This window comes from Cryptomeria japonica, chromosome 6 (genome assembly GCF_030272615.1).
Source record: "Cryptomeria japonica chromosome 6, Sugi_1.0, whole genome shotgun sequence".
NCBI lineage: Eukaryota > Viridiplantae > Streptophyta > Pinopsida > Cupressales > Cupressaceae > Cryptomeria > Cryptomeria japonica.
This window is the reverse complement of record NC_081410.1, coordinates 668,972,950-668,999,133: the sequence shown is the minus strand read 5'-3', so window position 1 is coordinate 668,999,133 and position 26,184 is coordinate 668,972,950. Positions and strand designations below refer to the sequence as shown.

General features: G+C 36.6%; 1 protein-coding gene across 1 annotated transcript in view; it reads right to left on the bottom strand.

The window, feature by feature from the left end:
• Positions 1-7,912: 7,912 nt before the first annotated feature.
• Positions 7,913-26,184, bottom strand: part of LOC131039065 (peroxisomal 2,4-dienoyl-CoA reductase [(3E)-enoyl-CoA-producing]) — a 118,144-nt gene continuing 99,872 nt past the window's right edge. The window contains exons 3-5 of the mRNA XM_057971709.2: positions 10,306-10,475; positions 9,935-10,157; positions 7,913-8,270 (exon numbers count right to left, since the gene is read on the bottom strand). Coding sequence (XP_057827692.2) covers positions 8,119-8,270; positions 9,935-10,157; positions 10,306-10,475 — 545 coding nt within the window. The 3' untranslated portion in view covers positions 7,913-8,118. The remainder of the gene's footprint in view (positions 8,271-9,934; positions 10,158-10,305; positions 10,476-26,184) is intronic.

Sequence of the window (26,184 nt, the reverse complement as noted above, 5' to 3'; positions counted from 1 at the left end):
TGGAAGCATTGAGAGATGGAGTGTGTTGATATATGATTAAGCACTTGGATGTTTACAAGATTCAAATTGTTTACTATTAATTTGTTATAACAATTAACCAGTTGATGTTGAGTATTCTTATGAGTATTGATCTTAACAATGATAAGTTAAGTTTGTGTGATTGAGTTGAGTTTGGGAAGTTTGTATCTGTTTTTCAGTTTACTGATTCACCCCCCCCCTCTCAGTAATCTACCAGATACTTATCCTTTCATCATACCATCAGTTCTTGCACCAACGACAATGGACGAAGTCTATGAGAAGGTTGTTAGACAAGAGTAGAAGCTTAAAAAGAATGATGCCATCAAAGATAAGAACTAGGCAAAAGTAAAATGGTCTAAATCCTCCCAACCCTTTAGGAAGAAGGGAGATACATATGATTCTGGCAACAAGAGTGGAAAGGGGTTCAAGGGTAACCACCAAGATTCTAGAGGTGACAAAAAGGGCTACAATTATCCCAAGAAGGATAGTGAGGAAACAAATAGGGGAACAAGGAAAGGGGGACCTCTAGGGGATTGTTTTACTTGTTGAGGTGAAATCCTCTACCAACTCAACAGGCAACGTTCCAACAAAGAATTTATGTTGTAGTGGATTACAAGCAAGAAGGATATCAAATCACCTTGATCGAGACTACAAGTACTCTTTATGACAATCCCATAATGGTGTTTATTGATAGCCACAAAACAAATTATTTCTCTTAAGATATTAAGTAAATTTCACAAACGAGTTGGTTTCATGGCTAACTCATGGACTATAAAGTATGCAAACTAGTTGAGAGCTCAAGTAGAGTAGTGTTCGTTTGAGGCTAGGGTTGGGATTCATGGCTTCATAATGAAAGTCAACTTTATGTAGCACATTTAGGCTTGTATGACATAATTCTAGGAATGGATTGGTTATGGAAGCATAGAGCTAGAGTTGAATGTTTTGTTAAGATAGGAGAATGCTTAAATGACCTGCAAAGTAGGGTGTTCTTTCAAGACACCCGGCATGAGGTCAAAATACAACAACTCTCTACTATCTAATTAAACCGAAGTGAAAAGAAATGATGCCAATTATTTGTAGTCAAAATGGAAGAAATAAATGAGTTTAAAGAAATCAGTTTCCACGATGATATGTTGATTTATGATCAAATTATCATAGTGGAATAGACTCAACGGAGCAAGAAAGATAGGAGGAGTCTTTTGAAGATAAATACCCCTATCATCCAAATTAATAGTTTGTGTTTCCCGAAAAGGGTTAATTTGACCCAATGTGTCACCATCGGGGGCACCTATGATTTTTGTCAAGAATGGAACCCTTTGCTTATGTATTGACTACGGGATGTTGAATAAAGTAATGATAAGAAACAAATACCCCTTACCACCCATTGATGATCTGTTTGATCAAATGTGAGGGGACACGGTGTTTTACAAAATAGATTTGCACTTAGGGTACCATCAGCTAAGGCTTAAGGATGATGATATTCACAAGATGTCTTTTAGAACCCGTTATGAACACTGTGAGTTCATTGTGCTACCTTTTGGGCTTACTAACGCCCCATCCACATTCATGAATTTGATGAACAACATGTTTCATGTCTACCTCAACAAATTTGTGTTGGTGTTTTTAGATGATATTTTAATATATTCTAGAAACAAAGAAGAACACATGCAACATTTGCAAATAGTCCTTCAACATCTATGAGAGCACAAACTATATAGAAAGTTATCTAAATACACCTTTCTTTCAAAAATAAGTGCAATATATAGGGCATATCATTTCTACTAAGGGTATAGCCATGGATTCAGCCAAGATAAAGGCTATATCAAAATGGTCAACCCCTAGAAATGTGCAAGTAAGAAGATTTGTGGGTTTGGTAGGGTAGTGCAGGTAGTTCGAAATGAACTTATCACAAATAGCCTACCCCATAACCTCACTCCAAATAAAGGGGAAACTTTATGAGTGGACCAAAAAGTGCTAGAAGGCTTTTGAACTCTTCAAAGAGAAGTTGACCACAACATCAATACTTAAGGTGTCAAATCTAGAGGAACATTTTATGGTAGCAACCGATGCCTCCAGAGAAGGACTAGGAGGAGTTCTAATGCAGGATGGGCAAGTGATTGCCTATGAATTTTGAAAGTTAAAGAACTGTGAACAAAATTATGTACCTCATGACCTAGAACTTGCTCAAATTGTGCATGCCTTATAGATGTGGTGTCACTACCTATTAGGGAAGCCCTTTGAACTCTAATCTGATCATAAAGGGCTAAGATACATTTTCAATCAACTGAATCTTAATGCTCGTTAGAGGAGGTAGTTGGAATTGATTGTTGATTATGATTTTGAAATCAATTACATAAAAGGAAAAGAAAACCAAGTGGTGGATGCTTTGAGTCGTAGACATCATAAAATCACCATGGTTTCAATTCACATAGATTTCAAGCTCTAAGTGCTACAACAGTTAGAAGGAGATGAGTATTACCAGCGGGTAAAAGAAGCCCTTCAAATTAGTTTGCAAGACCCTAGATATGAAGGATTTAGATTTGAATCTGACAGTGTAATGAGATATCAAGGCAAAATGTATGTGCTAGAATCTCCAATGTTAAGAAATCTAATATGGAAAGAGGCGCATTCAACACCATATTCAGGTCATCCAAGTGTCACTAAACTCCTAGTAGACATAAAACCCCTCTATTTTTTGAAGGGCATGAAAAAGGATGACGCGAGGTTTGTGGCCAGTTGTTTCAAATGCTAGAGGCTGAAGACAAAACAACGACACCCAGCAAGGTTGTTATAGCCTAATGTTGTGCTAGAATCAAAGTGGTTGATAATCAGTGTGGATTTTGTCCAAGGATTGCTCATGTCTCCAAACAAGCATAATGCTATACTGGTGAAGGTTGAAAGACTTACTAAGGTAGCCCATTTTATACTTGGAAACTTAACATATGGAGCACCCATTATAGCCCATAAATTTATCCAAGAAATATTCAAACTACATGGGGTAGCAAAAAAGATAATATCAAATAGGGATGCTAGATTGACATCCAAATTCTAGCAAACCCTGTTTGCAGCCTTAGGTACTCAATTGAACATTAGCTCAACGTAATATCTAGAAATAGATGGGCAGACAAAAACGTTCAATCAGGTTCTAGAAGACCTTTTAAGAATATATTGCATGGACCAACAGTACAAATGGAAAGATTACTTACCCTTGGTTGAATTTGCATATAACATTTCCTATCAGTCATCCATGAAGATGGCACCATTTGAGGTACTAATGGGAAGGTGTAGAACTTCTATCAACTAGGATAAGTTGGAAGACAGCATAACCCTCAGTCCTGAAATTCTCTTAGAAATGGAAGAACAAGTCAAGCTAATCATAATAAAGTTAGCAGGAGCTAACAAGTGGTAGAAAACCTATGCAGATGTAAAGCGAACCCATGAGCAATTTGAGGTGGGAGAGAAAGTACTCCTACAAGTCAAACCTCATAAAAGTGTCATCAAATTTGGAAAATCTTCAAAACTTGCAGCCAAATATGCAGGACCATTAGAGGTTTTGAAAGTCATCAACCCAATCACATACAAAATTGCTCTACCACTAGCTCTCGCCCGGTTGCATGATGTATTTCATGTATCTTACCTTAAAATATGTATCACATTTTGCACACATGATTGAATGGAATTCTTTGTTGGTACAGGACCCAGGGGTGGTCATGATTGAGCCACTTGGGGTGCTCAAGGTGCATAAGCTTCGCTTATGTAACAAAGGAGTCAAGCACTGTAAGGTCCAGTGGGACCAATACTCTGATGACAGTACAACCTAGTAGGATTATGATGAAATCCATCAAAAGTTTCCTTGTTTAATGTTTTCAACAGTTGAACTATTTCCAATGTTTGAATAAACACTTTCCTTTTGATGTTAATGTTGATAATTTAAAACATCGAGGACAATGATTCATAATGGGAAGGATATGTTGCATCCCTCTTTTTAACTATCGCTTTGATATGCTTAATTTGCATTAATTTGAGATGTTGACTTAATGACAATTGAATAGTGATTTAGAATTTCATGTGATATGATTTTATTTGATAAGTCAATAAGTTTTAATAAGTTTTATATTACAATCTAGTCATTATTTTACATGTTAAAATAACTGATAAGATTTAGAGCTAACTACATTTTTTTTGACCTAGTAGTCATAGGAAATTCATCATCCTCTAAAAAGGGAGGGAAAGTATCAACGAGAATGGGAGGTAAGTAGGTGAAGGGTCAAGTTGTCCTCTGAGTCTTTGAAGCCTGTAAGTATTGGTCATGTCATGTTTGATTCTAGAGCCTAAAGATGTGTAGTTGTGACTAGGTACCTAATCAAGTTGTTATTATTAGAGTTCCTTCTTAATAAGAACTCATGATGTTGACTTAAGCTATTGAATAACTAAGTGCAACTAAAATTAAATTGATAATCATTCTAAATTTATACTTTAATTTAAATGTAATGTATTTGATACATAAATGATTATGAATGCATAATATACGGAATATATATATACACGTATGTATATATGTATATACATGTGCGACATATTAATGTAGCACAAATATATATATACAAATACTTAAGTATATTTATGTACCCAATATAATATACATCATAGTCATATTAGCATCATTAAATGATACTAGTGAACTTACAAAGCAATTATTATTCGTGTATAATGCTCGAAGGCCTACTGACCGGATTCTCTAAACAAGGTGGCGCTAAACCATATTGAATTAGCCACATCTTAAATCATGGGAAAAGTATTAAAGCCCAGCCACGTGGCTAATAGAATCAAAGGCAAAGTTAAATGAAAATACAATGTATGAATTTGAAACTCCATGAAAAGGAATAATCCACACATTCAAGTGGAGATTTAATGTAATGAACTCTAAATTCATTGAAATGAACTGCAAATTAGGTGAAATCTGTGAAGCTAACTTGGAAAAAGTTTGAAGTCTGTGAATATATGCGAAGAGAAGCTTGAATATCGTATTACTTGCTTTTGGGAAGTATTTCACACGGAAAAAAGGTAAAAAGAAATTCAACTAAGGAGAACAAAAGAATCGGAAAACCATGGCATACCTGAGCTAAACACTTTGAGAAATTGGAAAGAGACTTCAATTTAACCAGCTCGGAATACAGGCACGTAAGCCAATTCGCATTTCTATAAATCTTTGTTCAAATTCTGAATTAAGGAAGAAACATCAATTGATTTCTCTATTCTTGTTAGAAAGAATTAATTTTAAAAGACCATAGATATTGGTCGATAAGTTTATATCATTGTTGTTATGTAGTTTAGTAAGTAATAAGCTTAATGGCGTAGGCTATGCTGAAGCATTAATGACTATCTTTTAAGAAAGGGTCTGCCTTTGTAGTGTCTCAGTTCTGAGATAGAGAAGGTAGTATAATGGCTATAATCTGAAACTTATCATTGTCGCAAACCATGAAGCAAGCAATGAACTTATTAATATAACCCTTATGGGTAGAAAAATAGTAGCGACAAATAAATGTAACATCTCCTATAGCTGAATAATACAATTGTATACTTATAACAGTCTTTATTAAGCAGAGATTAACTTGAAAATATAGTAGATGCCCTATTCTTTAATCTTACTTGTTCTTGCTTGAACAGTGAAGATGATTAACCAATTAAACAAGGTTCTAGGATTCAGTTTAAGTATTCAATAAGGAAGATTTTGCATTGTGTTTTGCATCTCTGTTTTTGAACAGCAAGCATACGTACGTACTCATATGTTGTAAGTCAAGGTTCATTTTTTAGAGCTTTTTAGAAAACAAAAGTAAAGATAACCATTATGAACGCTAGAGTTGAGGGCATTTGCATATTGGTAAACATGAGAGTGGAAGAATGCAAGCTCATGTTCACGATTATGATGCCAATTGAATTCTACAACAATTAACTCGATTGAAGAAACATAAACATCATGTTTGAATGATAGTTGTCCATAATCATTCAAAACAACAAAGTCTGAACCTAAAATGGTTAGATAAAAGTTCTCAAACCTAGACACAAGTGTGCCTTTATACTGAGTCAGTATGCAGTTAGCATACAAGATAGCTGAGATTGGTCATTTGACTAATTCCTATTTATTGGTTCTAGCCGAGTAAGGTGGTGAACAATGACTACACGTTCAATAATCATGCTTGTAACTATAAATACCTTTGGTCAAGTGATGCTGTCAATTACAAGCATCTATCAGTTCGCATGGTCCAGATGCACTCCCCAATCTGAGGTCATACTAATTAGAAGGAACCTATAGTGTGTGACCGACTAGGGTTGTGAACGGTTAAAACATCGGGCTCAGATGGCATTAGACCTTTTAACCTACTTACACCCTTGCAAAGGGCAAAGCCACTTTCAGTATAAAGATGTGCAAGAGATTGTCAAGTCTATGGTTGGGTGGTAAATCACCCTGATGATACCTTCCCTCTGGTTAGTCACTTTGCATGATAAAAGAAACGAAATGGATTACCAAATGCTATAAACTCTAAACTCCTCTTGTACTTTAAATGTAATGTACTCAAGTTAGAATAGTTCTTGAATTGCTTATATACTCTTCTCCTCATTCATGAATAGTTGATGTCACCGCTTACTTGTAAAAAAGTTAATTTTTCTTACTTGTATATCAAAAAAAATGCCAATTCTTTGTTTTGGCAATTTAATCTGTTATAGAATGTTAGATTACTTTCTTGCTCAGCGATAGAAGTGTAGCTTGTTACACGAATAGTGTTGCGTATATTCCAAACACCAGGTTCTGATGACAACTAGTCGTTGTCTTCGGTCTACACCCTCATGAACGGTAGGGCCACTTCCAAAGGCAAGGCGTGTGAGAGACTGCCAAGTCTGTGGTTGGAGATAAAGCCCTTGATGATGGCCTCCCTCTCCAAAGCATTGCCGAGACTTGTAAGAGCGATTCCGATTGTATAGTATATTTTTTATCCTTTCTCTTCCTTCTGTATAAATGCTTGTTTCATATTAATATGTATTTTAAATTAAGGAATGGAAGATTTATAATGCATTTCTTTTTCAGATGAAATTAGTTTCAGTTATGTTGAAGAACAATTAGTTAGTTAATTCATTCATTTTCAGCTGAAGAGGATAGTTATTCCCTTCAACAACAAAAAAAAAAGCATTTCATGTTACTTGCAATGTATTTTACTTCTTTTTCTTATTGTATAAAATTAGCTTGTTACATTTTGGAGAAGTCAGCATTTTGAACCACACATTGTGGATCATCATCAGGATGATTGATTAGAAAACAGATTTGGGCACACATAATTGTTATGACAAACCAAAATATGTAGTTCAAAACATCAATTTATACAAAACATGGTGTAAGCAATTATTCTAGAAGCTTTCCCTAACAGTAAGCATTACAAACCAAAAATATAATAAGTGTGATATCCTACAAAAATAGATACAGCCTGATAACATCCAGGGCTAACACTATTATGACAGGTCGTTGATATCTATTCTTGCTTGCCATAAATAAAAAGAGTAGAAATCATTATAGCATGCTACTAAAACATAAAAGGAACCGTGTCATTTGAAATGAATAAAGAAACATATAGTGCTTATGGAAAATTAATTAAAGTAAAGGAACTTATCACTAACTCTGAAACCAAACAAGAACTCATTTGTAAAGCTTGTAACCATGATGGGAAAGAAGATTAATAAAAAGAGTAGAAATCATTATAGCATGCTACTAAAACATAAAGGGAACCGTGTCATTTGAAATGAATAAAGAAAAATATGGTGCTTATGGAAAATTAATTGAGGTAAAGGAACTTATCACTAACTCTGAAACCAAACAAGAATTCATTTGTAAAGCTTGTAACCATGATGGGAAAGAAGATTTCAATTTCACCTTTTTTCGAGCTAATGAATTATACAGATCAACATAGTTGTTCCCTTTTAGTTTTCCTAGCAAATGGAATAAGATTACTTGAATTTGAAAAATCACAATAATAATGGTAGCAGATCTCTTTAAAAGAAGGAGATACAGCTTGGTATCAGAGTTTAAAGAGTAAACAAATCCTCATTGTATTATAACTTGCTTTTCGGAGTATAGTCTGTGGCTCTAGACTTTGTCTCGACAACTCTGGAGATGGATTTGATAGTTTCTTTTGGTATAAATCGAGGGTGACTAAGCCACAGTCCTCCATCAACAACAAGTACTGTTCCATTCACATACTTGCCTGAAAAATGAAAAAAAAATTAGTATTCCAATATATTGGGAAATCAATTGATTCACTTAACATATAGCATGAAAAGACATCATATCATCAATGCCTTTGGACCAGGTACTTGTCGCATAGATGAGTTATGCACATCCACCGCCATGAGAAAACGTCAGAAACAAGCCCAAAAACCAATAGATTTAAGCACAACCACAAGCCAGAATACAACATCCACCACACTGATTTAAGTTCCGAGACAATAAATAGCTTGCCTTACATAAGACATTTAGTGTTGTAACTGTTCAAAGACTTGTCATTACTTAATCTAAAATCCCCCCAAACAAGCCCCAAAACCTCTAATTTTATTTCAAAACATCACTCAAGGATAATTTTGCAGTGCTTTAGGCAGATTGCTTATCCATTCCAGTTAATTTAGGGCGTAGGCAGATTGCTTATCCATTCCAGTTAATTTAGGGCGCTGGTTCTGACATTGCAATTTTATAAAAGTAACTGCCAGAATTAATGGAGTGGACAAGAAGAGGAGTTTATCCTCAATCTAAGTCATCAACTTACAAGCATGTTCAGTTATATCAAACATTATCCAGCATGAACATACAAGACCGTCCAGCTACATTAAAAGTCAATTGGATCATATATATTTTAAAACTAAAGTTATTAGGGACCCCTATTTATTTCTAATTTATTAAAATTCAGCTCTGCATTAATAGCATATTACCCGGAAACATGGGGGTACAGTTATCAATATGGGGATGGGTTTGTCAATCAAATTTGAGTACATGAATAAATGAATAAGGTAATGGCTATATTAATATAAACGCAGTCCCCAGAAATTGAGTATAACAGTATGTAGATTGAAACACAGTCCATATTCCTACAATGGAATTTCCTAGTTACTATGATTTATATATTTCCTATATAAACTAAAAATGTAAAACAAGTGAGAATAGAAAAGTATTCATTGCAAAAAGACAAATTCTGTACATCCAAATACATCATGCTTTTGCAGAAATAGAAAACTTGAAGCAATTAACCCCTTACAGTTATAACATGTGCAACGTCAGTCCATGGCATTTCATTGTGTGGAAAGACAGAATCCATTGCTTTCAATATAAAATCTTATATAGTCCTATCCTACTTCCAATTGACCAAAGGTTTCGTACTACTTTATGTTTTAAGAGCTATGGAAAATATTTGCTCAAAGAAACAATAAGTTCTTGTCTAAGAGCAAATATAAGCACACAATAACATTTGTTCCCATTTTATTATATAATTTATATTTTCCTACACACAAACAATCTGATAATTTCATTATTTGAGCACAAGCTAAAATCTCAAGAGGTGTAATTTTAAAAACTCAAATCACTTCAAAATATACGGCTCTCATTTTCTCACTACTTTGATGGAACTCTCAAGGGTGCTATAGCTTTGCTGACTCTGTTAATTTGAATAAGTCAGAGGTAGAGAAATTCCATTAAATTAACTGAACAATAAAGGTAATTCTTGGAAACTATAGAAAACTTTAAACACATATGGTTGTCACCAATTTTTTACATTACATGTTCAATATCTACTTAAGAGGAAAGAAAATAGGATGGTGTAATTGTAGTATGTTACAACCTCTAGCCCTCAATAATTATTAAGTAGGTTCAAGAGAAACTAACCAGTATCAGATGCCAAATAGATGATTGCCATGGCAATATCCCACTTTTCTCCTGGTTTGTAAAGAGGTTGGCTCATCCGAAGATCTCCTAGGATTTCCTTGGGTGCAAGTTTGTCCATTCCAGGAGTCCCTTCAATTGGACCAGGTGCAATACCATTTACCCGTATTCCATAATCTGTCCCCCACTCTAATGCCAAAGACCTCGTAAGACTATCAACAGCTGCCTGTAAACAAAAGAAATCTCTGCTAGATACCTTGTGGTTTAAATTATTATCTAAATAAAATGACTCACGTTTATGCTTAAACATTTAAATTTAATACATGGTTAAGTCAAATCTTAATCCAAGAAGAATATAATGATTAGGGACAAACCTTTGCAGCAGAGACATGAATTTGATACCAGGCAGCTGTGTAATGTAATGTAGCACTTATGTTTAAAATAACACCAGCCTCTGAAGGAGGCTTTCCAACTCCACCTTTCCTCAAATACTTCAGTGCTGCCTGACTCATTGTAAACGTGCCAACAGCATCGATATCCAGTACTGCAACCACATGTACTTTAGCTAACTTCAAGCCACAGTTTAGGGGAAACAGTTAAAACATTTGAAAAGAAAAACATATAATAGCACAGCTCCAAACCTCCTAGCAATATCTTGTGGGTTTGAGAATGAGATTAATGCAATGCAGTTGTGGAGGATTCTGAGGAAAGATAATTGGACTTGAGAGACTCGGATTATGACATATAGAAGCACTTAATACTTCATATTGATATTAAAAACTAATCAAGGACACCCTTTATATGGATACTAACTCAGGAAAGAAAATTCTCTGAACTGTGTTCAATATTCAAAAAGTTCAAGAGATGGTAAACTTTCATGCAAACAAGAGCTGAAAATTTAATGATTGACCTCAAGGAAAGAGAGCAAATAGATATATGACTAAACTAACTAGGGCATGTTATCAATATTATAATTTTCTTTTTCTATTTACTAATGGAAAAAGAGGTCATGAATGATCATTCAGATTAGAATTGGAGATAAAAATAATGTTGAACTGTAGGACTTTGCCTACTTTAATGATAGACAGTGCATTAATTAGCACCACAAATAACACCTTGAATTAGTAATAAAACACTAATATTTTATAAAAATAAGCATTGGCAAGTCTATTAAATCAAAAGTTAAAGACTTACAAGAATAATTCTTCACTTCTTTAACGGCAAAAGTAAATTTACTTCATTTAATGATTACCTTTGTGAATAGATGTATCATCCTTCATAGACATAGAAGATACAATACGCTACCAAAGGAGATGACCTCGCCTTCTCAAATAAATAAAAGGCCTTTTATGTTGGTGTTGGAAATAAGCCACACCCGGACCGATGATGGACTGGTCCAAGAGGGGCCAGTAGCTCAGTGGTAGAGCACTTCCGCAGCGTATGGAAGGTTCTAGGTTCGAGTCCTAGCTGGTCCATGTCTCAACATGGTATCAGAGCCAGGTCCAAGCTAGGAGCCCCAAGCACTCGAGAGGTGTGGCTTAAGGGGGGGTGTTGGCGTTGGAAATAAGCCACACCCGGACCGACGATGGATTGGTCCAAGAGGGGCCAGTAGCTCAGTGGTAGAGCACTCCAGCAGCATATGGAAGGTCCTAGGTTCGAGTCCTAGCTGGTCCATGTCTCAACATTCTAGAATAGCATACTTTGAACAATCAACAACTGTCCTTGCAAATAGAACCGTTACTAAGCAACCAAGTTAAAAGAGAAAGGTATGAAGATAGATTAATCCCTTCTCAACACTTTCAGAAGACAAATAATATCAATATTTTGAAATGGGAATATTTTCAAAAAAGTGATTTTTCCAAATTAGTTACAGCCCCCTTAGACACTCCTAGCCAGCAACAGGAAGAGGTCTCCATGGATTTCATCACAGGGCTTCCACGATGTAAAAGTAAGAATATCATCATAGCAGTGGTAGATTACGTCACTAAATATACTCATTTTATCACATTATCTCATCCTTTTATAGCAAGTACGGTGGCAAAAACAGTTTTGGATAATATAGAAAAACTACAAGTACACCTAGGGTTATTATTAGTGACCATGATCCTATCTTTACTAGTAACTTTTGGATAGACTTATTCTCTTGTATGGGTCACCTGCCCTTCGCTGAAACCCTACAACGTTCACACAATGTCTTCTTGGGTCCACTCAACATAGGGTCTAGTGGCATTTGTGGCTTTGGTGGCGTCGCTTTTGCAAACCCTTTGGATGTGGCAACTTCTCTCCTACCCTTCACTAAAACTCTAATCTGTTCAAAAAATGTCTGCTTGAAGCCGCTTAACACAAGGTCTCATGGCATCTATGGCTCTGGTGGCATCACTTTTGAACACTCTTTGAATGGTTTGAGGGTCGATTCCCTAGTTCTCCCTAGTTTTGCTAGCAGATGTGGTCTTGCATCGAGCATCTCCAATATGACATCCGCAACTCAAAGGTGCTCTTCTTTGTCAGGAAATGGAGGTTTGTCTGGTCCTTCCTTTGCTGCCATGGTGGGTTTGATTGTGCCCTCTTCTCCTCTACATGGGAAGGCTCATTTGTTGCCATGTTCTCTTGCTCCTCCAATTGTGATCTATGGTAAGGAGATGGTTGAAAATGAATTGTTTTATTCTCGCCACAGTTTTATTTGCAGATTCAATGGGCTTCCCTCCCTAATTAACATCAATGGGCTTCAAAAATCTGGAATCCTCTCACCAAGAATGTTATTGAGCTTTACCCCTCCACTAGGGGTTTCTTTATTGCGGGCTTTACCTCTGTTGAAGACATGGAGGGTATGTTGAATCATCAGTTGTGGTTTTGGGGAGAGTGTTCCCTCTCTCTCAAACCATGGTTTCCCTCCTTCAACCCATGGACTAAAATTGTCAAGGTTGTCCCTGTTTGGGTAAGACTACCTAATGCAGGAGCATCCAAGATGTAAGAGCAATCTTGCATCACCCAAAAAAAATGTTTATTTTTTATTTCTGTTGGGTTTGGTGAATAAATTTTCAACAAGGGATAAAAACAGTAGGTTTCTATTTTTAGTAAGTTGGCATTTGTGCATGCATGGACATGAAATCTTACACAAAGCTCCAAAATTGTAAAATTAAGACAACAGTGAAGAAATCATCTTATCATTTATGGTTTGTGATATTAAGGTTTTTGTTTTCAAACCCCCCTATAAAATCTTCAAAGTAAAATTTGAGGCACTTAGAGGCCCCATACCAGCCCGAAAATTGGCCAAAAATCCAAATTTCCCTATAGAGAATTTGACAAAGAATCGTTTTTTTTGTGAGCTTTCCAATGCTTTGAATAGTTCGTCGATCGGACGTCCGATTCAAAAGTTATGGCTCTCGAAAGTTGTGTTACCAAATTTTAAATTTCAAGTAATAAATTTATTGTGGCGAGAAAATGGACAACTGGATCTTTGAATGCCCAAAAGGAGAGGTTACACTTTCAAGAACATTCAAAGGTAGGGGAAAATGGGGGTGAGAATCATTGGGGTCAAGAAAAGGAGGTGAAGGATGGTTACAGAGAACTCCATTAGTGCTAATTATGGCTCCAACATGAAGTGTTTTTTAAGAGTTGAAATTCTTTGTAGTGAGATAAGCCCAAGTGGTTGTAGCATTGTCATTTTTGAATTTTATATTTTCATTTCATTGAAGGAATAGAAAGTGGTTTGTTTTCCTTCTTGACATTTTCAATGTGAATCTTTGTTGTTGTGTCATGTGTGACTGTTGGGTAGAGTAGCCCTTCATCACTACCTTACCTCCCTCTCCAATATTAGGACAATTCTTGCTTTAAGGATATGCTATTGGTCATTTTTTGAAGGTGGACACTACCTCAACAAACATTGGCCGCTCAAGCTATGCTTGTATTTTATTGGACATAGACATCTCCATGCCTCTTCATGGAGAGATTGTTTTGATGGTGGAAGACAAGAAGCAAGTTCAATAACTTGATTATGAGAACCTAACAGATTAGAAACTAACAGTTGGAGAAATTGCTATTGAATTAGCAATTTTCCTCTGAATTTTAGAGGTTCAGCTCCCTCTATGATGTTATTTGGTTCTTTTTGGGGTATGCTTTGGGCTAGAAAGCAAGAAAGGTGGAGCTTTTAACCAGAAAACTCTAATGATAAAAAAGAGGGTTTTAACAGAATTATAATTGAATAGAAAGTAAAGATTCAACCCTAAAATATTGGGATTAATAGAATCAGGACATTACTGCTCCATTCATTCAAAGCTAAATATTCAAAGTAATGCGCATATGTAAATTTCGGAAGTCATTCAACAGATAATAAGAAAAGATAATCCAAATTACAGGAGTATTCAACATAAGAATAACATAATTCACCAACCATAACTCAAAGTTTATGATTCATGAAGCTACATTCAGATTTCTTTTTACGAGTATTCATTCAAAAATAATTAAAGAGTTTAAAAACAAGCCAAAGGATATACATTCTTCTTTTGTCTCCTATCTGACATATATAGACAACAATTGGTAACCATCTTTTAAAATAACAATCTTTGAAAGTGACAGTTCCAAGAAAAGAACTGAAAAATTACTCAAAATAAAACAAAAACCGCTTATGAGAGCCTGACTCTATATCACTTGAACTAGCCATAGGTCTAGAGGGCAGCACTTTTAATTAACAAGAGGAATAGGGTTTCTTCCCGCTACGATTGCTAGCTGGAGCTAGGCATCATGCATTTTGGCTTTTTCTTCTTCTTCCTCTAACACTAAAATAACTCTCATGTATTCTGCAAAGTTCTTTTTATATTTCCAAGCCAAAGTCATCAATCCAAAAAGAATATCCTCTTGTGGGCCTTCAACCAATTCTGGGTCAGGCTGAACTATGGGGGGCAACACCTTCTCCTAGGAGAACCATTTTGCCTCACGTCAACTTGGGTCAATAACTATTTATGCACTTACCTAGTTGCAAACCTCTGCTATGCACTAGGTTAATTTGTCTCAGGTGGAGGATTTCTAGCTGCAACAATTTCTCTTTGTAGAAGTAGATTGTAAACTTCGGCTTGTCTCCCCTCTCACTCCAAAATGGACGTTATCCTCCTATATTCAGCGTAACCGGTCTTTTCACTCCACGCAACCCTGTTCAACTGAGCAATTATGTCTTCTTGCTCTCTTTGAATCCAATTCAAATTAGGTTGGGCTATGGGAAGCTGATCTTCATGGGGAAGCACCATACTGTCTTACGACGAGGGAATAATCCATATAGAGCGCTGGCCCAAGAAATTTAAAATGAAAATAATTAAAATTCTTAAATTCCTACTCCAACAAACATGCTTGTTTGTCAGTTTACCGTTTCTTTGGCTAATCCCTAAAGAAAGAATGATTTCGGAATATCGCCACTTTCATTTATGGACAAGGCCATCAGCTCATTAAATTTCGGTAGCAAGAAATAATATCATTCTTCTTCAAATATCACGTCAATAACTTTACATGTTTTAGCCACCTAATTTGTCATTAAGGAGATGTACTTCCTAGATCTTTGAGCAAATTGCGTCTCAAAAACGGGAAAACTCCATGTGGTCGAGCGATTGCAAAGGTTCCCGATCCTTTGCATGAAATTCAAAGAATTACCAACCTAGACGATGTCAACTTGGGTGACAAGACACATTAAAAGCAATTGGGTGACTGGCAAATTTAGGAACTAATTCAAGGCAACTGATGCAAAAAAGTGAGCTTTAAAGGACGATCGGCTAATCGGAGATTTTTAGAATTTTAGAACCAATACAAATAACTAAGTGCCAAAGTTTGGAAATATAACGTCTCCCCAACTATATAGACCTTGACACCATATACAACCGACAACAATATTTTAACTTAGAGGAAGGTCGGGGAATCGGCGATTTTTAGAACGTTAGAACCATGCTAATTGGATTAGAAAACTCACGACTTAGCCGACAAATTTTTGAAAATTGGTGAAGGGCCTAAGCCGGGACTTGGCTTTTGACAAAGATGATTGAAAGTCTAAACTTGGGGTAATGTCATCAAAGGAAGCATCAGGAGAGTGATATTCAAGCATGCCTGCACATAAGAATATGGAACCCAGGGGTTCCATTCATAATTGATAATCCACTTTATATGGATATGAAGACACTTCCTAGTGCAAAAAGCACAATTGGTGACAATAACAGGATATGGGATTCAAAGATTTATATGAATGGTAGCTTGTTATTTAGTGTGAAAAAGAATGACAGTTATGCAATTCTCAATGGTACCAGACCTTGTAGGTATCTCATCTTGGTTCATTTGGATGGCTATTACTCTAGGTTACAAGGGATGAAAATAAAAGGAGTTTAAAGTGATATTCCAGATTTACAAAGAGTGGCACAGCGAAAGCATGGTGTGTTATTCATAAAATTGAATTGGAATCCCAGTATTGGTCATGGCATACAAGTACAAATTGCTTGGGGACAAGCAATCTTTGGAAAGGGAAGACTGCAATGTCCCCACTTTTGGCCCAAGCATTCAGACAAAAAATAATAATTTAATTAATCAAATTAAGTTGTCTAAATTAATGTCTAGGCCAACTTGTATTAAATTAATTATATATATAAGTTGAATATTTTTTTTTAAGTTGTATTTATAAGCAAAAGAAATTAATATCACAAAAAAATTATTTTATAATTTTAGATTCCAGAATGTTCTGCAAGAAGTTATACCACTATGGAAGGTAAGTTATACCACCATTTTGCTCGTAGAAGCCCAAGCCATCCAATGACATTGCTTATCTCAAGTAAAAGAATATAGATACCCCTCCAAGTACTTATTAACTACCTTAGTTTGTCCATCTAATTACTAAAGGTATGAAGAGCTATGAGCCAATTGAGTACCAAAAAACAAAAAACTATCCAAAAATTACTCATAAATATAGGATCACAATCAGTTACAATAACCTTTGAAGTACCATGTAACTTTTTTATATACTCCATAAATGCTTTTGCCGATGTACTTGAAATAGGATGGGATAGTTGTTGTCGGGAATAATCATTATGTTATGTTGTCATCGGTAATTATGGGATATGGCAGTTAGTTAGTCTTCCTGACAGGCAGTTGGACGCGACGGTTGGTTGCACCCCTTTGGGTATTATATATTGCATACCTTTCCTTCGAAGTATGATCATGATAGTCGTATTTGGGTGTGATGTTATAAGCACTTGATGTACATGGACTGTTGAATTAATACAGGGACTAGTTCTTTAATATATTCTCATTATGTTCTGTGCAATCACTTTCCGCATTTAATCGTTCACCCGTATGTGGCAAACCTCTGGCGCCGTTGCCTAGACATACTCGAGAAAGGAAGGAGCGGACGGCGTACGGACACGATGGGCCTACTCATTGGTGAGATTAACCTAGAGGCCGACGATATGCAAACGGAGCTCTATGACGGAGAAGACACTACAACGAGGGAATTCTCAATCCTGCTTCAGGTGGCCATCGAGACCTACGCTCGAAGAGAGGCCACGGAGGCTGATGTCCCAACAAGCACTGTGTGGACCGCACTGGAAGTTAGCCCCGCAGCGAATCAGTTGATGAACCACCTCCCTCGGTTGCTTGCACAGGCATCACTAGCACAATGAACCCGCCTGGAGGAGATTGCTCGTGAGGAGCGACGCCAACAGGTCCTCCGACAGTATGAAGAAAACAATCGTCGCTGGGAAGCGGAGTGTGATGGCAAGAGGCGAAGGGGAAATTGAACCCTGAACCTTCTGAAGGAATAAAGAAAATTCTATACTATAATAATGGTGTCGTACTATTGACATAAATTGTACCCGACAGGATGAATTAATAAAGAAGTGTTCTATTTTTTTATGTGTGGTTACTATTTATGAAGATGTACGGGAATTAATGCCCAACTTGTTAAATAAGGATAGAAATAAGAAGGCACAAAGTGAGGAGTGGGAGGCCGCACAGAGAGCCTTGATTCTGGAACAAGTAGAACGTAGACGGAGGCTGAGGCAACTTGCCGAAGGCCGACCTATCGAAGGGCTGCCCAAAGGGAACCAAGGAGCTGTCACGGAGAGTGCAGGAGCAGAAGCCGAAGGAGATTTCTACGTGTCGCCTAAACATTGTAGGGTGAGAAACTACGAAGAATTTTTGGAAGAAACAAGGCTATGAAGAAATCTAGTCGAAGAGACCCGGGATCAGTTCAGGCATTTACCCCTTACGCCGCACACAGAGGACCACCGAAGGGAGCGAGCAGAGGAGGAGGGTGAGAACGGGGGAGAGGGCAACCGTATGACCGAAGGTGCGGAGGAGGCACAGGCACACGACAAACAGGACCCCCCTCTTGGGACCCATCACACCAAGCACGTGGGTACAAAACACCGTACCCCCATTCACTCAAACAGGAAACACCACCGACGCGGGTGCACGAAAGACACAGCCACCTCTGGGGACACGACCCCCATCAATGGCCAATAGGCGGAAGCTGCTGAAATTCACCGGCGACGGGAAGGATGATCCTGTAAGGCACTGCAGAACTTGCAAAACCATATGGACAGCCTGTTGTCCTCATTTTTGTTTTAAAAAATGAAGGACCATTACATAAAATTTTTGTGAAAAAATGAAAAAAAAATTTACTTTGTGGCACGCTTCCCGAGGCAAAATTTCGACTAATCCTTGGACTGGCTTAATCCTCAATCCATCCTCGAACTACATTTTGAATTTCGTCGCATTCTGGATTCGTTTGCTATGTCTTTCCTCCAAATTCGGCTTTTTTTTCCCTGACTGCAGGTGGAGAATTTTCCTTGAACTGCAAGTTTTAATGATTTCCATTGTTTTGGGTCTTTGTAGGGAAATTTTTAGCTTATTACATGTGCACTTTATTGAAAAATAAAAACTTGTAATTTGCTTTTTATTTCCCCTTTGTTGTTTTTGTTGTTTTTTTGGCTTTTTCAGTTAAAATAGGATTTTTTGGTTAAGTTACAAATTTATTCTTTCCAAAAACCCCTACTTTAATGGTTTTTACATGTAATAGGGATTTTAAACCCCTATTACATGTGTGCAAGTAAATTATAACTTGTTGTGGGGATTTTATTTCCCCTTTGCAAGTGATTTTAAACTTGCATCTCTCTCAAAAAATCTCGATTTTGCCTTGAAAATGAAAAAGTGAATTTTAAACTTGCACTTTGTCTCCAAAAATCCGATTTTGCTTATAAAGTGCATTTTTGACATTTTAAACTTGCTATTTGGTCAAAAAATCCCAATTTTGCCTAACATGATGAAAAAGTGAAATTTTAAACTTGTTATATCCTCCAAAAAACCCGATTTTCATTGTTTTATGCATTTCAAACTTGTTATTGGTACCAAAAAACCCGATTTGCAAGGAAAAAACGTTTTTGAGGATTTTTAGCAGAATTTTGTGGAGAATTTGTTGGAATAGGAAGGCGTTTAGGATTCCTTCCTATTTCCATGCATTTTCAAACACCTTTCATGCCACATGGAGGTTAAGATTGCTGGTTTGTAGCTTTATAACAGCAACCACGTTTTTTGCTATTTGGAATGCCACGAATCAGCAATGTTATGAATCGTTTTTGCTTGGAATGATAAGGCGTTGAGGGTTGAAGGAGATTCAAACATCTTTCATGCCATTTCCCTTGTATTTGCTGCCACGTTTTTCTACATAAGGTGTTTTTGCAAAAACGTGGCTAGGGTTTGGCATTGTGGATTCTCTCTATTTATTGGTTTGTCTTCTTCATTCCAAGATTGATTGCATTTTTGGAGAAGCATTTTCAGTTTTATTCAAGGTATGTTTTCCTTTCTTTCTTTCTTTCATTTTCTTATTTTCTTGTTTTCTTAGTTTTTCTTTCTAGTTGTAATTTTGTAAATATGTTGTTCTTCCCCCAAAAATCGGTTTTTGTGAGAGAGATTTTCCCCTTGATATGTTCTTCCCCATTTTCCCTCTTTACTTGTATTCGGGATTTTAAATCCCGATTACAAGTTGGCTGGAAATTTTTGTTCTTCCCTTACGATTAAAGAATTTAACCATTTTTTGTTAAAATTCCTAGTTGAAAAGATGTGAAATACCCCCCCTTTCAAAATCGGGTTTTAAAAACCAGATTACATGTTGAAAAGTTCTTTCCATTTTCATGAAAATGACATTCCCAGATTTTCCCATTTCTATCCATTCATGTTTCCCATATCCGTACTTTCCATTTTCATCATTTTTCGCAAGTCAAATTCTCATTTTCCATCAATTTCTCCATTTGCAAATTTACAAGTGTACTTGCATTCGGGTTTTAAAAATCCGATTGCATGTATGTTCTTTCCAACTTGTATAGTTGCAAAAATTTCCCCAAGATCCGAAATTGGTCAAAGTCAAGATTTCCCATTTCCATTTATTTCCCCTCTTTCTCTAACATAATCGTGAAGTTCAAGGATCGAAGTTTTTCCCATTTGAAGAAGGAAGAATGTTATTTGCAGTTGAATATGATGTTGCCTTAACACTTTTAAGTTTTCATCACAGTATTCCAGGTTTTCAATCAATGTCAGATTTGTCGTCATCTCCAGTTCCAAAAAAGATGAAGTACAAATATGACAAGTATCAGAACGAGGTTGCACCTTCCCAAGTTTCTTCCCCTTTGGATCATATCAGAGACACGGAAATAGGACACATGGATATGTCAGAGTTTGTCAAGAGGGTGGAAGATCCACAAGATAACAACATGCAGCGGCTGTTGGACAGCCATATCCATCATGCATCTTCCTTCCCGGTGGCTGCCCTAGAACCTGAATTTGTTCTCGCTTGCGCCCATCACTTTGACAAGGAGACAAGAGTCATCAAAAATGATGATGGTGAAACAATAATTCGTCTTGATGCAGATACAATCGAGAAGGTCTTCAGAATACCTCCTGCACCTGTTTACATGGAAATCTCCAAAGAAAGTGCAGCTGAGTATTACGTGAAGAGAGAAGAAGATTGTAAACGACATATCAACAGGTGGATCCAAGAGCCACGAGCCTCCTTCTCAAGGTGGGCTAAGTTGTAACGCTGTGATTTCAAATGGGAGATAGGAGACACCATAACCCTTCTCAACAGGATGATGGGCCTTAAACATTCTAATGTTTTTGAGCCCTGGATGTACCAGTTCATCATGTTCATAAGGCAGTCTCATCATATATCATGGGGAGAAGTCATTAGCGACGCCTTATGTGAACAACTTGCAGCAGTCCCTTCCACCATGACTCTCTACATGAACTCATATTTGGTATACTTGGCAGCATCACTTAGACACTTTCCAGGTCTTTCTACCAAGGGTGATCGCTCACTTATACCAGTTTGGGAATATTATGATCAGTTGCCTTTGAGACCCAACAGACTGCATTTCAGAAGAGTCTAAGATGCATTCTTCGAATATTTCATGTGTCAGTTTGACAGAACTCTGAGGAACAAAAGGGTATCAGATGAGGCATGGGAAAGGGTGAGCGAGTATGGGTGCTTGTTTCTACAATTCTCCACCTTTACCTATATGAGAATCGGATGTTATAGTGGTCAACCATATATGTTTCCTAGATATCCAATTGATAGGATCATTCTTATGGAGTTGGGAAGACAGATCATGGCTGTCCACACTCATCAGTCTGCTAGACACAAGGTTGGAATGGGGATCTCTACAACAAACCCATTAAAAATTGGCCGATATTCTCTTGTCACATCCGTTAAAGCTAAGGCCATGGAGACTGAAATGTAGGAAATTAAGCTCAAAAGGTTTAAACCTAGAGCTGATTTTGATTATCGGGGTATGAAAGAGAAGATCAAGAAATCCTTTGTGCACGTGCATCGCATTGAAGACATCTGGGTAGATCTCCGCACAGAGGTCGAGGTTCTAAAGATGGATTACTGCAGGCTCACTGTTGAGCAAATTGTTGATTTGAACTTGGTGGATATCCTACAAGGGATGATTGATAATGGGCACGTACTTGATCCTGAATATATTTCCTGAAGGGTTGAGGAAGCTCCACTTCCTTTGATCCAATGGTCACACAAAGAGTGCATATCCATTCTTGCGAGATTTTAGCCTATCTTGGCTAACACCAATGCATGGCTGAAAAGTAATGTTGTTAGACTCATAAAAATCAAGATTGGAAAAGAAGATGATTCTACGGGGCCTCTTGGACGTAAGTCTGAGATTCAGGTTGACAACAAGGAAGGTGCATCATCTTCAGGCACAAGGATCAAGTTGCGAGTTAGTCGGGCAGTAGTGCTTCCTCCTGAGAAAACGACAATTCGTGGGAAGGAAAAATCACGATTTTATGTTCAAGTGGTTGATCTAGATAATCCAGAAGAAGGGCAGCAATCTGATGATGCTCCTAAGTCCCCAGTTTCAGACTCGCCTCATGAGATCATTCCCGCAGTTTCCATTGAGACACCTCTTTCTCCTCCTGATTTGCTTATGGATAAATCTCCTCAAAATGCTATTCCCATTTCAACATACGAGCCACCTCCTGATCATCAACAAAAGAGTGTGTTGGAAGTTCCTGAGGATATTCCTACTTGCATCCAATTGTCAGAAATTGATACTTCCACTTCTGATTTTGAAGAGTTTATGAAGCAATCTACATGCCCATTGGTAATTGAGCAAACCGTGATCGCTGTCCAAACAAATATTCCTCCCAGGATGACCACAGTGATTCAAACAGAAACTACTTCTAATTTGCCTACAGTTGCTACTGAAGGAGAGTTGATGACTTTGTTGGTCGAAAATTTTGTACAATTGGAGAAATATACAAAATTGTGGTTTCAACCACAATGTGTGAGTAAAACTCTCCTAATTAAGGGAAGGCTCCCCCTATCTAACTACAACTTTGAAAATAAAATAGGATGGGACAACAATTTTTCTTCTTTCAAGAAAGACAATATCCTTTTCTCTGAAGAGAAAAGGATAGCGATTTGATATAAACAACAGTAACCACTTTCAAAATGAAATGAGAGAAAAGAAATGAAGTTTCCTGAAAGCGCAAAGACTTCCGTCACTTCATTCGAGACGGGACAACAATATCAAGCTCAAAGACTTGATTATGTGAAGTCCTATCTACCCTTTTCTATATTAATGCTATAAAGAACAAATTATAACAGCTCAAAGACTAAAATATCTTATTCGTTTCTACTTAAAAGAATGGGAAGTAGTATAAGCTCAAAGACATACAACTATTTCTTACAAAATCTACTCTTAAATTCTCCTAAGAACAAGTGAAAGCACAAAGACTTACAGCTTTTCTCAACAAAATATTTGTTTTAATCTATATTAACCTCAACTACCTGCAGCACAAAGACTGCAAATCAGATGTGATTAAGCTCTTTAAGGAACACTTGCAAGAAAGATAATATAGAACATTAACTCAAGAATGTAGCACAAAGACCCAAAGCTCGAGCAATTTCCTTCTATTCTTTTCAATCTTTGAATTTACACATGAAAACTCAAAGACTTATTTGCTGTAAATTTGGCAGAGGTTTTGCTTGCTTTCCAAAAGATAAAAATTACAATAGACCCCTCAAGTATTTATAGGAGAGGAGTCATGAGAAAAAGGTAGGAGGATCCCAACTAACTTGAGAGATTCTCTCAACCACCAAGACTTATTCAATAACTAACTAAGACTTCAATAGCTAACTAAGACTTATTCCAACTACAGTCCTAACTGAACACAACTTGTAGTTGCCTTACATGTAATTACAAAAGTGCAAGTAATGAGTTAACTTGCAATTACAAAGTTATTTTTTACATGTAACTTGTCAAAACAAAATTACAAATGCATAACTAAAACTATTCCATGTGTCTAAAGACACGACTCTAACTGCATCATCCTTTGTCGGTGACGATCTTCATGCTGCTTCAGGATGCTAGAACTTGAAGTATTATGGATTGGTATAGACATCTTGAATCGGAACGGGAACTTGCATCTTTGTCTTCTTGCTTGGGGTAGTACTATCTTTTCAGGAGGGAAAGGGTTGCCTTCCTCTTTTTGTGTCATGACCATCTTTGCCTTGAAAGCATTCTATGCTTGCAACCATGAATTGTTGTTGTATCTCTTTTTTGTATCGTCCTCCATTCTTGAAATTTGCTTGCAAAATAAGGCCCATGCCTTAATCCATTGATTTGGTAGATCGTGTGTGCAAACCGGACTGACAAAGGAAGAGAGAAATTGATGCAAAAATGGGCTCACAAGTGAATTTCGGGTTTTGGAAGTTGCATTACATGTGTGGGGAAAACAAGAGCATTGACTTGCAATTGCGGGGAACAAACATGCAACTTCATATGTGTAATGGGTAACTACAAGTTTGCACTTGTAATTGGACCTTTAAAACTTATTTTCAAGTGTTTTTTTTAGTGCATTTTGGACCAATTTCAGGTTCTGGATGGCTGACAGCAGGTAGACTTTAAATGGGGAAAATGAATGAAGGTGTGAAATGAGTGGATGAAATGGTATGTACGGATGATGGAAATGAATATGAAAAGATTTTGGGAAGGTCATCTTCAAGAAAATGGGAAGAACTTTCAACATGTAATCCGGTTCTAAAAACCCAAAATTGAAAGAATGGGTATTTTTCATCTTTGAAACTTGGAATTTAAACAAAAGATGGTTAAATCTTTTATCCATAAGGGAAGAACAATGATTTTCATCCAACTTGTAATCGGGATTTAAAATCGTAAATACAAGTAAAGAGGGAAAATGGGGAAGAACAATGCAATTCACAAATTGCTTTACAAAGAGGAAAATCTCTTTCACAAAAACGATTTTTGGGGAAGAATCAACATATTTACAACTAGAAAGGAAAAACAAGAAAACAAGAAAATGAAACAAAGAAAGAAAAGAAATCAAACCTTGCTTCAAACTGAAAATGCCTCTTCAAAAGGATGATCAATCTTTGAAAGAAGGAAGGAGAACTCTTAAAAAGAAATTAACCGCATTCCAAAACCCTAGCCACGTTTTTGAAAAAATGCCCAAAACTGAAAAACGTGGCAACAAATGCATGAAAAATGAATCAAACAAAGCTCCAATCTCCACGCCTAGATGAAAGAAGCCAAAACGACTTAGGAGAGGTATGATTCGTGGCATTTGAAGAAGTAAAACGTGGCATTTTCAAAAACATTTTTTGCTGTTAAAACGCCTTCAAACCAGCAAACAAATCCACCAAATGGCATGAGAAGAGTTTCAAAATGCATAAAAATAGGGAGGAATCTAAAACGCCTTCTATCTCCCAAAAAATTTGCCTAAAATCCTCAAAAAAAACGTTTTTCCTTGCAATTCAGGTTTTTTGGAACCAATAACAAGTTCGAAATGCATTGAAACAATGAAAATCGGGTTTTTTAGAAGATATAACAAGTTTAAATTTTCACTTTTTCAACATGTTGGGTGAAATGGGGATTTTTTGGCCAAATAGCAAGTTTAAAATGTCAAAAATGCACATTATGAGCAAAATCGGGTTTTTGGAGACAAAGTGCAAGTTTTAAATTGTCACTCTTTCATTTACAAGGCAAAATTGGGTTTTTGAGAGAGATATGCAAGTTTAAAATCACTTGCAAAGGGGAAATAAAATCCCTACAACAAGTTTTAAATCACTTGCAAACATGTAATAGGGGTTTAAAATCCCTAATACATGTAAAAACCATTAAAGTAGGGGTTTTTGGAGAGAACTACAAGTTTACTTGTAACTTAGCCAAAAAATCCCTATTTTAACTAAAAAAGCCAAAAAACAATAAAAATAATAAAAACAACAGAGGGGAAATTTAAAACAAATTACAAGTATTCATCTTTTAATAAAAGTGCACATGTAATAAGCTAAAAATTCTCCTACAAAGACCAAAACAATGGACATCATTAAAACTTCCAATTTGAAGAAAATTCTCCACCTGCAGTCTGGATTTTAAAACCCGAAATTGAAGGAAAGACATAGCAAACAAACCCAGAATTCGACAAAATTCAAAACGTAGTTCGAGAATAGACTAAAGATTAAGCCAGTACAAGGATTAGTCAAAATTTTGCCTCGAGAAGCATGCCATAGAGTAAAATCTTCAACCTGCAGTGAATGTTCTGAAACCCGAAATTGCATAGAAAGCTAGGAAAAGGAAGACCAAAACTCACCAAAACTTAGACAATGATGGCAAAGACATCCCGCAATGATTTGACACTATAAAATGTGAGTTTTGTACCTCATAAAACATGCCTTGGAGACAAAAATGATACTTTTT